General features: G+C 47.4%; 1 protein-coding gene across 31 annotated transcripts in view; it reads left to right on the forward strand.

The window, feature by feature from the left end:
- PTPRT (protein tyrosine phosphatase receptor type T) overlaps positions 1 to 16,432 on the forward strand; it is a 1,155,226-nt gene that overhangs the window by 966,202 nt on the left and 172,592 nt on the right. For all 31 annotated transcript variants that reach the window (XM_086331749.1, XM_086331754.1, XM_086331755.1 and 28 more), the window contains one exon: positions 14,366 to 14,501. In XM_086331749.1, the coding sequence (XP_086187875.1) occupies positions 14,366 to 14,501 (136 nt within the window). The remainder of the gene's footprint in view (positions 1 to 14,365; positions 14,502 to 16,432) is intronic.

The raw sequence follows: 16,432 nt of genomic DNA on the forward strand, positions 1-16,432 counted from the left end.
TCTTGGAGTTGTTTGCTTTCTGTTACCCTCTGCCCAGCACATGTACAGTGCCTGTTCACCTGGCCCCAAGTGTGAGTAGACTCATACGTGAGCAAGTAGCTAACATCGACAGAGGAGCGTGTGCCAGACCCACCCTCGGCCTCCACCCCGTGATGGTTCAAACCCCCATCTACCATTTTATTAGGTTTATTGTGAGTCACTGAGCCCTGGTTTTCAGTCTAGCATTTGAACTCCATACAGCCTCATCTGCCAAGCTTCCTAGAGACTGATTCTCCGGAGTCTTTGAATAGGGCTTCCCCAGATCTGCCAGCCCCACTGAGCTCAGTACCCAGCCTGGGCACACATGATGCTGACCCAGGAGAGGTCGGGCTGGGGGCAGGGAGCATGGAGATCACAAAAAGACCTGTCCCCAGACTCTGTGTCCGCGTGAGCAAGAACAGACCCTGCCAGCATCCGGGGCCTCATCTTCTTCTCTCTCTTACCTCCTGCTAATGGCAGAGCTGCTGTTCTGTCCATCCTTGGGGAGGGGGATAGATCAGCCTTAGTACAGAACACAGCAATTCAGTGTTTCTGCTTTCAAAAGCCAAGGGGCAGAGGCTGGAAGAAAGAAAACATGTTCATGGTGGATTTGGCTGGAATCTCAGCAATCGATGCGGCTCCTGCTGCTGGTTTTATTACCCTCACTCAGCTGCGTTGCCTAATCTGAATTCCGTGCTGCGTGTTCTCTCTGATCCTGCTCATGGTTCCACTAATCCCTGCTATAGATTTCTCGCTTCCTCCCACGAGCCTTCTCTCCTTTCCAGGCACTCCGATACGTGCTGGAAGCTGCATGTTCCAGAGACATGATCTGGGCAGAACTGCCTGGCTGGGCAGATCTTTGCCTTCCCTTCCTCTTGCTGCCCCTTTGGGATGGGGTGCTGTGGTCACCCCATAGGGGATCAATTTGGTTGAAATCAGTTGGAAAGAACTGGATTATGTTTCTGAGTAAGAGCCTTAGAGACACCTGGGCCCCTGGTACATCTTGCTGTGCTGTTCAGACAAAGCCAGGACTGAAACCTCCCTGGTGGTCCAGTGGCTAAGACTCCACACTCCCAATGCAGGGGGCTTGGGCTTGATTCCCGGTCAGGGAACTAGATTCCACATGCTGCATCTAAGAGTTCATATGCTGCAGGTAAAGATCCCGCATACCCCAGTGAAGACCAAAGATCCCAAGTGCTAAAGATCCCGCATACCCCAGTGAAGACCAAAGATCCCAAGTGCTAAAGATCCCGCATACCCCAGTGAAGACCAAAGATCCCAAGTGCTAAAGATCCCGCATACCCCAGTGAAGACCAAAGATCCCAAGTGCTAAAGATCCCGCATACCCCAGTGAAGACCAAAGATCCCAAGTGCTAAAGATCCCGCATACCCCAGTGAAGACCAAAGATCCCAAGTGCTGTAACTAGTGCAACCAAACAGATGAATAAATATTAAAAAATAAAAAGCCAGGACATCCTGTCCTTCTATAAGCCTCCTGTTCCACTCAGCCCATGACCAAACAGGAGTCTCCCATCCCTCTTCCTACACGCTCTCCTTGTAACCCTGAGCCCATTCGTGTTTGATTTTACTTCCTGAAATGTTAAGCCTGCCCTCTCCTTCCCAGGCTGCTTGTAACGTGACTCAGCTTGATACAGAGTATGGGTTGTATCGTGCCCCTCACAAAGGATGTGTTGAAGCAAGGCTCACCCCAGTTCCTGTGAAGGTGGTCTTATTTAGAAAGAAGGTCTCTGCAGGTATAATTAGTTAAGATGAAGTCGTGACGGTGGACCCAGATCTATAATATGACACTGTAATATGACTGGTGTCCTTACAAGAAGAGGAAAACATCAGGTGAAGACAGAGACACAAGAAGAACCTCTGTGATGACAGAGGCAGATATTGATACGATACATCTCCAGCCTAAGGTGTGCCAGTGGTTGCCCGCAGATGCCAGCAGCCAAAAGACATGAAGAAGGATTCTACCCAGGGTCTCAGAGGGAGCATGGCCCTGTTGACATCTGGACTTCAGACTTCTAGCCTCTAAATTTCTGTTATTTAAGTCACCCGGGTTGCAGTACTTTATTACAGCCCTGGAAATGAACAGACTTGGAAGTGCAGTGATCCTGAGCATGGGGCAGCAGGCAGGGGTCCACCTCGCAGAGCTGTGCCTTTGCAGCGAAAGACCTCAAGGAGACTGAAGCTGAGAACTGCCATCCTGGAGAATCCTTTTGGCGCACCCTCCCCCTGCTGTGGGGTCTCCATGTTGGCTGGATTCTGCACTTGGCTCACAGCAGGCCTCTTCTCTGGGGCTCTGACCCTCCCCTCTGTAATTGGCCTCCTGCGTTTGAACAGTCTTAGCATCTGCTGCCAGGCACATCCTGGCCTTGGCCTGGGCCACACCAACCAGGCCGTTCACGTTGTCCTGACCTCATTTGACCCATAGGCCGTCCCTGATAGGTTTTTGTGCTCGCCTCCGGACTGACTGCTCCGGCGTAGGCCTCCTGTGTTCCACAGCTGCCCAGGACTGCTCTGAACTCTGCAAGAAGAGTTAACCATCCATTCAGTGCGGCCAATTGTTCTCTTGCACTGGCTGTCGGAGGATGTCTAAAGGGACTATCACTTTGCCGCAGGGCACCCGAAAGAGTGTGTGTTCTCTTTTACATCTGCTCTTCAGACTAAATCCTTAATCCCCAGCGCAGGCCCTGGGTGCTCCTCTCTCCCGCAGCTAAGCAGCTTTGAGCCCCCAGGGCTCCAGGCTCAGCACACAAGTTCTGCAAGCAGGGAGCCAGCACTGTCAGCCCTGAGCTGGCTCAATTTCTTCATCCTCATCGATGGAGCAGGCTTCGTCTGGCACACAGGGAGCCAGGGTGGGGAGGAGACCACTGGGTGGTCTTAGGGACGTCCACAATGTGTCCCACACCAGCGATGGCATAGGGAAATCTGACTCATAGTCTAGCTTGGCCTAAGCAGAGTCATACATGCCCTTCTCTGTACAGACTTCTGTGTTAGCATCCATCACACTGAGCTTTGATTTTCAGCTTGCACGTGTGTCTTTGCCATTATGCGGTGAGTTCTCAAACAGCAGGGTGGTCTCCTAATCGCCTCGCATGCCCAGCACCTTGTTTTACCCACTATTATCTTGATAATCCCAGCAACCACTCACGCCACACCAGTCGACGTCTAGGACTGGCCGCCTAGACAGCCAAGGGTTGAATGGGTGCTAATGAGGCCAAGGGAAGGGGTCTAGTCCATTTGGAAGTCACTTAGCTTTTTCTAGTTCCCTGACCATGGGCAAAATTTTCCTTCTGGCCAAATCCACACATAGCTCTAAGCATACGTTGCCCCCTCACAGTAGGTGCAGGCTGACCAACAGACGCTCCTAAACCCCAGCCACAGACTGGCTCCTGATCTGTCCTTCAGATTTAACCCCAACTTCAGCCACATCTCAGTCTTTAACCCCACCTGTGACCTGACACCTAAGCCAGTTCAAAAAGTGCACCTACCTCTGGCTTCTTAGAAGTATCACCCCCAAATTCAACCAGGACTTAGGATCCTTGTCTGACCACAGGCTAAGGTCCAGCTCTAGGACTCCCCTGGGCACAAGAGGGAACAGTTGAGACCTTGAGACAGTAGAAAGGCTTTCTCAGCCCACTGATGGTGAAGCCCTTTAAAGGGCATGCCTTCCAAGTGATGTGTCAATAATGACCGTAGCTGGCATCAACCAGGCACAACTGCTCTTAAGTAAGTCTATCATGCTAAATTCTAAATGCATGAAACATTCTTAGCATAACGGAGTTTACTTGCACCCAGAAGAGATTCACCGCAAAGATCTTCTATAGCATCACTTTCCTACTGTCTGTAACTGAATTAGAATCTGACCTCCACAGAGCATTTGCTATGTAAAACAAGGTCCACCTGGAAACACGGATCCAGGAGATGCATGGAACCAAGCAGAATCAGCGCTTGAGGAACCATTTATTTGAGTGTCCAGAATGCTTTCAAACAATCAATTAAAGCTATTGCTATCTCACAGAGTGCTCACCTCCACTTAAGGCTGAAAAAAAAAGGTCAACCTCTGTCAGCAATATTTAGCAGTTTCAGTTGTATAGGTTGTGAAGTCAATTCCAACCTCTTAAGCCTGCCCAGGTAATATTGAGGGGGTCTGGGATACTAGAAACCTGTATCTACTTTACACGTAACTCAGTCCTCATTAAATGGTCTTCCCCAGCAAGGGCAGAGCTGTCTTTGAAGAACCTGAGTGTCTGTAGTGTTTTCTAGCTACTTGACATTGACTTTGAGTTAAATCTTGGCTAAAAGCAATTACTGTCATATGATGAATTGAGGCAATTTATTTATTACTTGAGAAACATCCTAGGTGATGTCACTTGGAAGAATGATGGAATAATCCTTCCCAAGTAGTCCATTATCAGCCAGATCTAATGAGGGGGGCCACTGTTCTGAGGTGTGGGGGAGAGCAGTCAGCAGTTTTTAAAAATTAGTCATCATGAGATCAAAGAAAAGAGAATTGGAAATAAAGCAGAAAACAGTTGCCTAAACTTGAGCTTGCTTGTCTCCCTGTGGGATTATATGGCATGCTTGGATTGCTAAATATCAAGAAAGGTATTATAGAGAAAGCCCAGAGATTAATAATAAAACTAAACTCAATGTATGAAGTGCTTGGAGATGGTGGTTGATGTACAAGGAAAGTGAAAAGGATGGGGAAACTTAAGTTAAAAAGGTCAAGTTTAAATATCATTTGAGCAAAGTCTGTATAATTTGGCCCATATAACAAGATTCGCATGACATGTTCATCCATCCCTTCGATATTAGAATGTGATATATTGCTGGAAGGGCATGAGGGGAGATAATCTTCAAGAAAAGCAGGTATGAAATAGAACTTCAGGACACAGCGGGTGGCCAACTCAGCAGAGATGGCCATAAATACAGCAACGTCATAGTCTGGCTGGTCACAATAAGATTCTTGATCCCCGGAAGAAACAGTCTGATTCTTTCTTCCAGGTGTTTGAGAAAAGACAACCAGATTTCTCTGCTGAACAATCCTTTTCCCTGTTTATTGAGGAAATGGCAGAATAGAAAAGTGGTTTAAAGAGAATAAACTCTGTACCAGACTGCCAGGGTTCAAATCCCATCCCTGGCACTTGCTTCTGTTACTTAGCCTCTCTGAGCCTCAGTTTCCCTGTCTCTGAAATGGGTATACCAAGGGCTTAACACAGCAGCCTGGCTCATAGTGGAAGTTCCAAATATGTGTCAGCGCTTTATTATAAATAACACGGCTGCTTTACATGTGATCAGATGTCCAGACTCCACTGTTACCACCTTCTGGATACAATCCAAACACCTGGCTATCCTGAAAGCCAGTCACTATTTCTGCACCTTGGCCAGGACTGTGCTGCAGTGAAGACGCAGTACTGGACATTTTTCCTGAATCACAAGTCCAGACACCTCTCAAAAGCAGCAATGAGGTGAACCTAAGCTTCCCCTGGTCACAGGAAGTGAGAAGCCCATGCTGGCCCTGGAGCCATCTGGCCTCACATCCATCCTTTGCTTCCCCTTCCTGTGCAGGTGCCCCCCATAGGCTGTGTTTCCTGGGCCCATGTCAACAAGCGTCTGCACGTGGCCAGGAGGAGACAAGGGTTGTAGAGCAAGAGGAAGGAGAAGCCTTCTCCCTCTTGGCCTCAGGCCCCTTCTTTGGCAGTGACCGTGTCCCCTCTGTGGCTCCAGCCTCCCATAGGTCCACTGGAGTCCCAACTTCTGTTGGGTGGCCCTGACCTCTGGGCTCTGAAGAGCCTTTGTCTCTCTAGTGTGGGCTAGGTAATGGCCCCTGAGGTTGCTACCTTCTGGGTTGCCTCACCATCCTCTCTTGATCTCTGGGTACCCAGTTCTCTGGTAAATTCACTCTGGTTTGAATGTTTGAAACAGTTTCCTTTTTCCTGGTTGGATGCTGACTGATGTGGAGCCCATGCTCGTTTCTAGTGATTAGTCCCTCCTTTAGTAAACGGTGAGGGGAAAAAATAATCTGATTTAATCATCCAGTCTATATTTTTTTCCTGTATCAACATCACACTTGTGTGAAATATCTGGAATCTACATTTTTCCATTAAAAAAAGTCAACAACAACATTTGTTTCTCCCCAGGCTTCTCGCACCCCTCCTGTTTGCTATAATTTCCATCCTTAAAGACTGCCAAAGTAGTTCATGATCACAATTACAAATGTTCTCAATGCCTTGGGATGCAATTTGTAAAGTCTAGAGGCTTGAAGCTAATGAAGTATCCAGATGCTTTCCTAGCAACTTCTTTCCTATCGTGGACTTCAATTCCATCTTAAAAGTAGTCTACCATTCTGAGAATTCACTTCCAGGAAAAGTCAGAAGGGGGATGATGCATACCTCACTCTAGAAGAGCCAGAAACCTGCCCAGCTTCCCCAGCTTTCCCCTGCTGCCTCCTCTTGGCAAAAACCCCCATAATCAGAGATACCTGCCATGCTTGAAACCTTCTCTGGCATAGAGGTAGCATCTCAGAGTCAGAATTTCAAAGGTTTGCTCTACTGGGTGCCAGATGCATGTAACGCCAGAGAAAAGACAGAAAAACAAAAGAAGTCATTAAATAGATGGGCATAAGTAAGATGCCAGCTCAGTAAGATGTGGGGATAAATGCCCTTGGATAGTGAAGAGGCGACTGTGTGTTTGAAAGACTGGAGCTTTTAGGAATTCTGTCTCCGAGAGCCAGCTTCCTTTCTTTGCCTTCAGCAATGATCACCAGCATGGGTTATGCATCCACTGGGGTGTGCTTGGTTTTATCAGTTGCAATTAGATGTTCTTTATCTGAAACTTCTATTTTTTGCTCCATATCTTTACAGGGGAAATTCTTTGAAGTAAAGCTATAGAATTAGGGCTATAGCAAGTGAGAGTACTTGGAGAGAAACTTATTAATCCCTTGTTGCCAAATTACTTATTGCTGCCATTAAGTGATCTGGATGGAAACTGGTCTTGCCTAGAGGAGAAAAGATAAGGGCATTCCTCCAGGGACTCTGCCTGCCTTCATCCTAAGGATGAACCTGGGCAGTGTGTTACAAGGAGGCAGGACCCCAACCGCCACTGTGCACCCACATTTTACAGACACAAGAAACCATGCTGCCTCCTGGAACCAGTCCTAAGATCATGCCATCGTGATGCCACATAAGTGGGCATATTCTCAGAGTTTGTCAAGTGTTTTTACTTCCATTATTACATTTGATCCCTAGGAGATCCCTGGGAACTTTGTCGTTCAGTCGCTCAGTCATGTCTGACTCTTTGTGACCCCATGGACTGCAGCACGCCAGGCTTCCCTGTCCCTCACCATCTCCCGGAGTTTACTCAAACTCATGTCCATTGAGTTGGTGATGCCATCCAACCATCTCATCCTCTGTTGTCCCCTTCTTATCCTGCCTTCAATCTTTCCCAGCATCAAGGTTTTTTCTAATGAGTTGGCTCTTCGCATCAGGTGGCCAAAATATTAGAGCTTCAGCATCAATCCTTCCAATAAATATTCAGGACTGATTTCCTTTAGGATTGACTGGTTTGATCTCCTTGAAGTCCAAGGGACTCTCAAGAGTCTTTTCCAACACCGCAGTTCAAAAGCATCAATTCTTTGGCTCTCAGCCTTCTTTATGGTCCGACTCTCACATTCATACATGACTACTGGAAAAACCATAGCTTTGACTGTCCGGACCTTTGTTGGCAAAGTGATGTCTCTGCTTTTTATTATGCTATCTTGGTTTGTCATAGCTTTTCTTCCAAGGAGCAAGCGTCTTTTAATTTCATGGCTGCAGTCACCATCTGCAGTGATTGTGGAGCCCAAAAAAAATAAGTTGATCACGGTTTCCATTGTTTCCCTATCTATTTGCCATGAAGTGATGGGACCAGATGCCATTGTCTTCATTTTTTGAATGTTGAGTTTTAAGCCAGTTTTTTCACTCTCCTGTTTCACAGTTTCATCAAGAGGGTGTCAAATCATGCTGTGGTTAACACTTTGCTCAAGGTCACATAACTAGTTGGTGATAGAATCCAGGTGCAAGTTTGTATATTTCTGATTCAAAACCCCTTGCTTTTGACCGAGCTTATCAAACTATAGCATTTCATCCTCAGAAGGGGTGTAAGAGGTCACGTGGTCCCTTGTGCTTGCTGGGGAGCACATTGAGTGCCCAGACAGAGCCTTTCATTGTTGGTGACACATTCTCCTGCCACTGTGGCTAACTTGGGGTTTGCAGGGTGGAGCCCAACTGAAGTTTCATGGCTCTAAGGATAACAGGGAGACTTTCACTCACTTAGAGCATGAGTGTCACTGTAATCAAGGAACACTGGGTTGAGGTGGAAGGTGGGCTCTATAAGTAGAGAAGAAAGGCCAGCATCCTATGAAAGTGAGCTATTAAGGGCCTGGCTAAGCATTTAAGAGTATGGCTCAGCTGGCAAAACCTGGGTTCGATCCCTGGGTTGAGAAGATCCCCTAGAAAAAGAGAAAGGCTACCCACTCCAGTATTCTGACCTGGAGAATTCCATGGACTATATAGTCCATGGGGTCACAAAGAGTCGGACACGACTGAGCGACTTTTACTTAAGCATTTAAGAAGCCCAGGAGGTGAGAACAGGTGAAGACAGTGGACAGGGAAAAGGGAGGAGGGCTGACTCTGAAATGGGACTTGAATCACGACTGCTTCATGCTCCTCACTACGCAGTAGCACTGCCTTCAAAAGAGTGGGGCTTTAGCCTCCGCTGGAGAGTGCCGCCATATTAAAATCTTTTCTTACGTTGGCCCCAGCCTACTCTTGTCACTTCTCCTGGTTTGCATTAGTCCTGCTCTTTAAAGGGATCAAATCTGTTCCATCTTTCACTGTGGCCTTTCAACTTTTTTTTTTTTTTAATTTTATTTTATTTTTAAACTTTACATAATTGTATTTGGCCTTTCAACTTTTTGAAGACAAGAATTAAGTCTCATCTGAATCTTTCCTTCTCTAGGCTGAAAAATCCCCAATTCTGACTGCCATTCCTCCTCAGTCAGTGATCTTTGGATTTTTATGTGCACAAGAATCACCTAGAAACCTTGTCAAATGCAGGAGCAGACTCAGCAGATCCGGTGTGGGGACCCAGACTCTGCATGTGTAGTAGGTTATGATGCAGATGCTTCTGGTCACTGAACCACATTTTGAGTGACAAGCCGCTTGTCCTGGCTTTACCATGCCACATTAAAATCTTTTCTCAGGTTGGCCCCAACCTACTCTTCAGGGTCGGGGTCCACAAATGAACAAGCGTCACCAGAGTGGTCTGACCAGGGCAGAGTAGAACAGAGAGGCATTGTCCTTGTTGGGTCTCAGGAGTCCCTGAGGAATATAAACTGGGATGATTGTTTGGTACCCTAGGAGGAGGCTAGAGGTTGGGGCGAAAAGAACATGGCACCTGGGCCTATATATGGAGCAGATATCGAGGGAGAGGGGCAGGCTTCAAGAGACTGTGAGCCCGCCTTGGGTGCCATGTTTCCATATGCAGGGGTCAGTAGGTATCACATTGAATTGAAAGCCAGATGTGAATTCTGAGCAGGAGCTCAGAGGGGACTGGATTCTAAGCTGCTGTAGCTCAAGTGGAAAGAGTCAAGGGCAATGGGCAGTGGCAGCTGCCCTTAGAGGACTGTCTGGCCTTTGGGAGTGCTCAGAGTAGGAAGGGCACAGCTGGTGGGGGTGTGAGGTTGGACAACCTTGTGTTGGAAACAAATCTCTTCTCAGTGCCAGCAGAGTTCACAAGATTCTCTTTGATGAGTTCATCACACAGGGGACTCACGTAGAGCCTTGAAGCTACTCCCGTTGGATACACCTACCACCTGGTACCTACTTGCCAGTTCTGATTTACTTGAACTATTCTCAGGTTGGTTCCTAGTAGGGGGCGGAGATGACAAGGATGCATCCAAACCCCTCCCCTCTCCAGTCTCAGACTCCGGTCTCCACTTAGTAGACAGATGTCACCCAAGGCCAGAGACAGAGCTTCATAGGGATGACGGACTGATACTATGTTTGACTCTCATGAAAAGAGTGGGCTTAGGGCAAGAGTAATGCAGTTACCATCTTACTGATGGGCTTCCAGTTCCCCCTTGGATTTCTGATCAGTGAGTCAGACAGGGACCCAGAGCCGGTATTTCCTGAACAGTAACTGCATCAAGGAGAGTTCATTGGAATGACAGAGGGTGAGGCTTGCACAAAGAATCCCAGCTCTGACACTGAAAGCCAAGTATATGGCTTTGGAAAAGCCACTTCACCCATTTGTAGAGTTTCCTAATCTAAATAAAAGGGAAAATAAAACTAGCCTCTTCTGTGTCAGATCTTGTGAAGATTAAATGACTTAATATATAAAAAGTGCTTATTAGCACATTTTTTGGTCACCCAGTGACAGACTGGTGAAAATGGACTTCCCTGGTGGCTCAGATGGTAAAGGATCTGCCTGCAATGCAGGAGACCCAAGTTTGATCCCTGGGTTGGGGAGATCCCCTGGAGAAGAGAAAGCCTACCCACATCCAGAATCCTTGACTGGAGAATTCCATGGACAGAGGACCCTGGCCGGCTACAGTCCATGGTGTTGCAAAGAGTCAGACAAGACTGAGTGACAAGCACTTTCACTCTGTTTCAGTGGATTGATGTTTAGGCTGAGTTTTTAAAAACAGTCATAACTGAGCTTCCATTTGATGAGGCGCTCAGTACCTGCCTAAAAGAGCTGGTTGCATTGCTAGGAGATCCCATCTTTAGTCAACCCTGATGTGTTTCCCGTGAGTCCAATTGCAGGTTCTCATGCGTACTTACAATGTGAGCCCTGTGGACACGCTCCTGAGTCTGCCATGGGGGCAGGACTAGCCCATTCTGACTCTGTCCCCGTCTTCTTCCTTGGCAGGAGCCACAGGTAAATGCTCTCTAGCCTTTGGTCCCAAAGCTAGTTTCTCCACACCTGTGTTGTCTTCAAACACTGTCAACAGGCTTTCCTTGTGGACAGAGGGACACATCTCTGGTGGCTCAAGCCAGTGCCCTGAAAAGGATGCTTAAGAGAAAGTAGAATTTTCCATGTCCTGGGGCAATTCCTGTATAGTTCTAGTTGGACTAGCCAAGCATGGCTATTCCTGATAACCTCACTGTGCAGAGTCTGGGATTTCAGTTCTGATGTCGGTGAGCTGAACTCATGGAATTTGTCTAAAGCGCTGGGCTATGGCCTTTCAGATGGCCTCTCTGAATGTCCTGCTTGGTCGTCTGTGACCCTCAGCTGTGTTCCATTGTTGATTCATGGTCACCACTGAAGGTGCTTCTGTTTAGGAACATCTTGGAGTTTACTTGGGAAAGGTTTTCTAATACTCATCCAAGATCTTCACTTTCCTTTGAGTAGAGAGCTAGATTCTATCCTAGGAGAAGCATTTGACATAGTCAATTGCTCCTGCCTTCTTGAAACTCCCTCTTCCCCTGGTTCTAGGACACTATACTCTCCTGTTTTTTCTGTTTGTTTGTTTTTTGTTTACTTGTCTGTCCACTCCTTCTCTGCCTCCTATATGCAGGCTTGTCTTCCTCACTCACTAAATATTACAGACCCTCAAGTCTCTATCTGGACCATCTTCTCCATCCAGTCTTCATTCTTTCCCCGGCTGACTTCATCAGCCCCCGTGCTTCAGATATCATCTATGTGCATATGACTCACACATTCTTACCTCCAGCTTAGACCTCCTTTAAGAGCTTCAGACCTGCGTTTTAACTTCCTCCTCTTGTAGAGTATCTTCCAAGCTTAAATTACCATAAACGTATATTTCCCTTCTAATTTCCTTTTTTTATTGGCGTACAGTTACTTTACAACATCATGTTAGTTTTTGCTGTGCAACAAAGTGAACCAGCTGTATGTATGCACATATCCCCTCCCTCTTGAATCACCTTCTTACTGCACCCACCTCCCCAACCCCTTCCTAAAAGGTTGGCCAACTCTGCCAGGAGTTCTTTGGTGGAGTTGATAGGCAGAGCCTGCTCAGACTGTCCTGCAATGTGATGAGTTGGGTTTTTGTCTTTAGCTGGTGAGGGGAACTGAATAAAATCCCTTACTTGTAAGTCCTGCCAGGAGAAGGAGCTCTGACCCCATTGATGTCTTATTTGGGCACACAGAACATGGGTGCTCAGTAGCCAGTTAGTGAATGACTGAATGAATAAATGAGGCAAACAGCTGTGGTCCACTCGCCTTTATGCCATTCACCCGTCATCTGTAAAGCAGCAGTGATGAGGAGGAAGGCCTGTGTAGACAGTGACTTTAGAGAGATGACTAGAACTCTCTCTGCTCTTAGTCTTGGAGACAAAATCAACCCAGCTTTCCTAAGTTACAAGAGAGTCTGGGGAAAGTGCTGTAGTAAAGGGACTGCATGAGTACAGGAGGAGGGGATGTGCTGATGGGCTGTTGTGAAATATCTGTGAGTTTGGAGAATCAGAATCATAGCTTGTGGGCATTAGTATCCCTTCAACTCAGCCGAGTTCTGTGAACACAAGGCTGAAAAAAAGGAGAAACTCAATTTGGTTTCATGAGAACAAATGGGTGTGGGTAGAGCTATCATCCCCTCAGCTAAACATTAAACCACCACAGACATTAAGGGAACACCTATTACAAGCCAGACCCTGCACTGACATGAGGAAACAAAGATAAAGAAGGCATCATCTTGCCCCCGAGGAGCTTGCAGACCACTGAAGGAGACAGATGGGTAAACAAATAACTAATAATGTCAGCACACTGAGCTGCACCAAGTGTTACAGAGAGTTAGCAGAGTTTGGAGGGGAACTCTCCTGGGGCAACCAGGGAAGGCAATGTCACTGATAAAGGATGAGCTGGTGCTGATGTTGGTAGAAAAGTAGGGATGGGTCAGGGCAAGGATGCTTTGGACTTCAGCTGCCTCACACAGAGTTGGCATCCTTGGGAGGAATTCGCGGTGGTATTAATCCTGGACCACACTCCAGAAGGTTCACACAGGTGCTGGAATGAGAAGTTGCCTCTGTCCCCCGGTCATTGCATGAAGAGGCCAGGCTTAGGCATTCTCTGGCTCCTGACTGTTGCTATCGCCTTAGCAAGTGGTTGTCTGGGAGGAGTAGCATTGGGGGATTGCTGCTGCTGCTGCTAAGTCGCTTCAGTCGTGTCCGACTCTGTGCGACCCCATAGACGGCAGCCCACCAGGCTCCCCCGTCCCTGGGATTCTCCAGGCAAGAACACTGGAGTGGGTTGCCATTTCCTTCTCCAATGCATGAAAGTGAAAAGTGAAAGTGAAGTCACTCAGTCGTATCCGACTCTTAGCGACCCCATGGACTGCAGCCTACCAGGCTCCTCTGTCCATGGGATTTTCAGGCAAGAGTACTGGAGTGGGGTGCCATTGCCTTCTCCGAGGATTGGGGAACTAGGGGACTTGAAAGTTGAACTCAAGGCTTCTGACTTCTGAAACCTAGACTTAGAGTCAAGAAACCAATGGAATTCTGGCTCTGAGCTTTATCAGCCACGTGACTTTTAGCTAGCTCCTTTGTTTTCTCATCTATAAAATGGGACAATCCATAGATACTTCGGGGAACATTTGCAAGGATTGTCCAAGCTGGGTGCATGAAACGGCTCAGCACAGGGCTGAGGATGTAGTAAGTGCCCAGTTCCCAGTTTTCCTTGACATGGAATTGAGTCAGTGAGTACTGGCAGAGCTGGTAATATCAACATTAAATTTCAAAAATGGACTTAGCGAATTTAAGTGTTTTCTGAATCCAAAGCAGTTCTCTTTAATGCACTAAATTTCTACCTCAACCATTTGTTTAATATAAGGCGCAAAATGAAAGCATTATGTTTTTTGTCTTTAAAAACCTAGCGATTTCAGTTGTGCTACCCTTACAAAGGCTGCTGTTTTCACCATTTACCTGGAAGAATTAAGCATGGTTTGGAATAATTCCATGAGCCTAAGGATCAAACTGTAGCCCCATGGTTTGATCCTAGGGACAGAATGGTCTGAGGGATAAAAATCATCTGCTTGACCTCACGAGAGGAGGAGAAGGGTGCCTCCAGCACAGTAGTTGTGTAAGTTCGGGCAGCTCACTCAGTTTCTCTGCACCTCAGTTTCTTCATATGCAAAAAAAAAGGGCTATGATAATAACCTCAACCTCACGAGGAATTAATGCTCAAAAGTGTTTAATTGGTCAGTGTGTGTAGTGACCTCAGCACAGTGCCTGGCACATAGTTAGCACTCAGTAAATGGAAGCTGTTGTCACTGTGATTTGTCTAGTCATGTATGTGAGCCTTTTCAATATCTTTCCTCTTCACCTTTGCCTCCAAGGTGCATCCACTCAGAACTCCAACACTGTGGAGCCGGAGAAGCAGGTGGACAACACCGTGAAGATGGCTGGCGTGATCGCTGGCCTCCTCATGTTCACCATCATCCTCCTGGGCGTGATGCTCACCATCAAGAGGAGGTGAGTGTGGGTTGCTGCCCTGCAGATTCTGCCAACCCCAAGCGGCCCCAGCACCACCATATGGCCAAGTCCTTTCTCTGCTGACCACTTCCGAGCAGGGACCTTCTGGTACAACTGTTGAGGTCCTGAAATTTGGGGCCAGTTGTGGCTCATCGTGTTGGTGTCCGAAGGGTGTGTGCTGCCTGCATGGAGAGCAGCCGCAAGATGGTCAGTGTCTTGCGGGGCAGCTGTCCCTTGGTGTATGATGCTCCTCAGAGATAGCTTCTCTGTTGTGATTGGTCACATCATCAGGATTACGGGGGAGCCGCAAGGACACAGCTGAGCCTACAAAGACAGATGCAGGAAAGCAGTGCTTCATTCCTTCCACCTTCATCCATTCCCTTTTTGTCTTTGGTCAAGGAACAGTGTCCCTCTGCATCAAAGGGTAGAGCCTCCGATGGTGTGACAGCCCTCAGGGAATTCTCCTTCCTACTCCATGACCTATAAAACCTTCCCTGCTGGATTGTTGGTGCTTGTCACCTCTCAGCAGGATATCCTCCTGGCGCCTCTGGTCAAGGCACAATTATCTTGTATTGCACGTGTTGCTCATGAAAGCCAGGATCCAGGTTCCTTCCTGATCCCCCAAATTCATTACGCCGACATCTTGTGTTTATCAGGCATTCACAGGGCTTGAGGACCAGCCAGGGAGTTGCAGAGAGGAAAGGGAAGGTGGGTGAGTATCAGCTCTCACTGTCCCTGGGGTGCAGGGCTGGTTCTTCTAAATAGGGGGTCCTCCCACCTTCACACATTAGCCACTGTGTCCCCATGCCTGCTGCCCATCTCAGTTTCAATGCCAGGATTCCAATCTTGGTCTCCACCCTCCCACTCCCCAATCTGCCAAAGCAAACAAAACACTTTATCTACATTATAATGACATGTGCTGCAACCTGCCCTGCCCCCAGTTTAAAGAGTTATATTTATATTCTTCAACAAACTATTTAACTCCTCAGCCTGAAGCTCTGGGTTTGGTTACTCAGAGTTCAAGACAAGCCCAGTAATGAGGACTAGGGACTTGCTGCCATCCCTGGGACAAAACCAGCTCATGAAACTTGTTCCCCCCAGAACAAAGGGACAGAATGCCCCAAAGACAAATTCCAGCTTCTACTCTAAGGAGTACCATAAACAGAAATGCACAAAGTAAAAAAATAAAGACTGTGTCCTTATTTCCAGCCATTGATTTCCACTCTGCTACTAATCAGCCTTCTTTTAGCCATTCTGGCCCCAAAATATCTCTGTATGTCACATGGTTCCATCCTTTGATCAGGACATCTTATTGGTAGGACCTGTTCTTTCTTTTCTTCTGAATATTTATTTATTTAGCTCGCTGCCCTGTAGCTCAGAGTAAAGAATCTGCCAGCAATGCAGAAGACTGGGTTCAATCCCTGGGTTGGAAAGATCCCCTGGAGAAGGGAATGGCACCCCACTCCAATATTCTTGCCTGGAGAATCCCATGGACAGAGGAGCCTGGCAGGCTACAGTCAATGGGGTCACACAGAGTTCAGACACGATTGAGTGACTAACACTCCGACTACTATCCAGTCTTAGAAGGATATTTTAGTACAGATTGTGGGATCAAGTTCCTTGACCAGGAATCGAACCTGGGCCCCCAGCAAGACTCTGTGTGGGAGCACAGAGTCTTAGCCACTGGACCATCAGGGAAGTCCCAGGATCTGTTCTTTCTTGACATGTCTGTTCTATAGGATCATTCCTTTCCTTAGGCTCCCAGCAGAATGACAGAAGAATTAAGATTCTCATCCAACTACTGATTTTCTGGTTGGAGAGGCAAGGGAGAAGGAAGGTCCATGCTAATGCTTGGGGTCAGGAGCCCCCAGAGTCATCATCATCTGTGAAGCCAGGCTATGTGTTATGTCTCAGTGACAAGGCAGCTGCTA

The sequence above is a fragment of the Bos grunniens genome, chromosome 13 (genome assembly GCF_055505025.1).
Source record: "Bos grunniens cultivar Pamir isolate PY7600 chromosome 13, Bosgru_T2T1.0, whole genome shotgun sequence".
NCBI classification, from domain to species: Eukaryota; Metazoa; Chordata; class Mammalia; order Artiodactyla; family Bovidae; genus Bos; species Bos grunniens.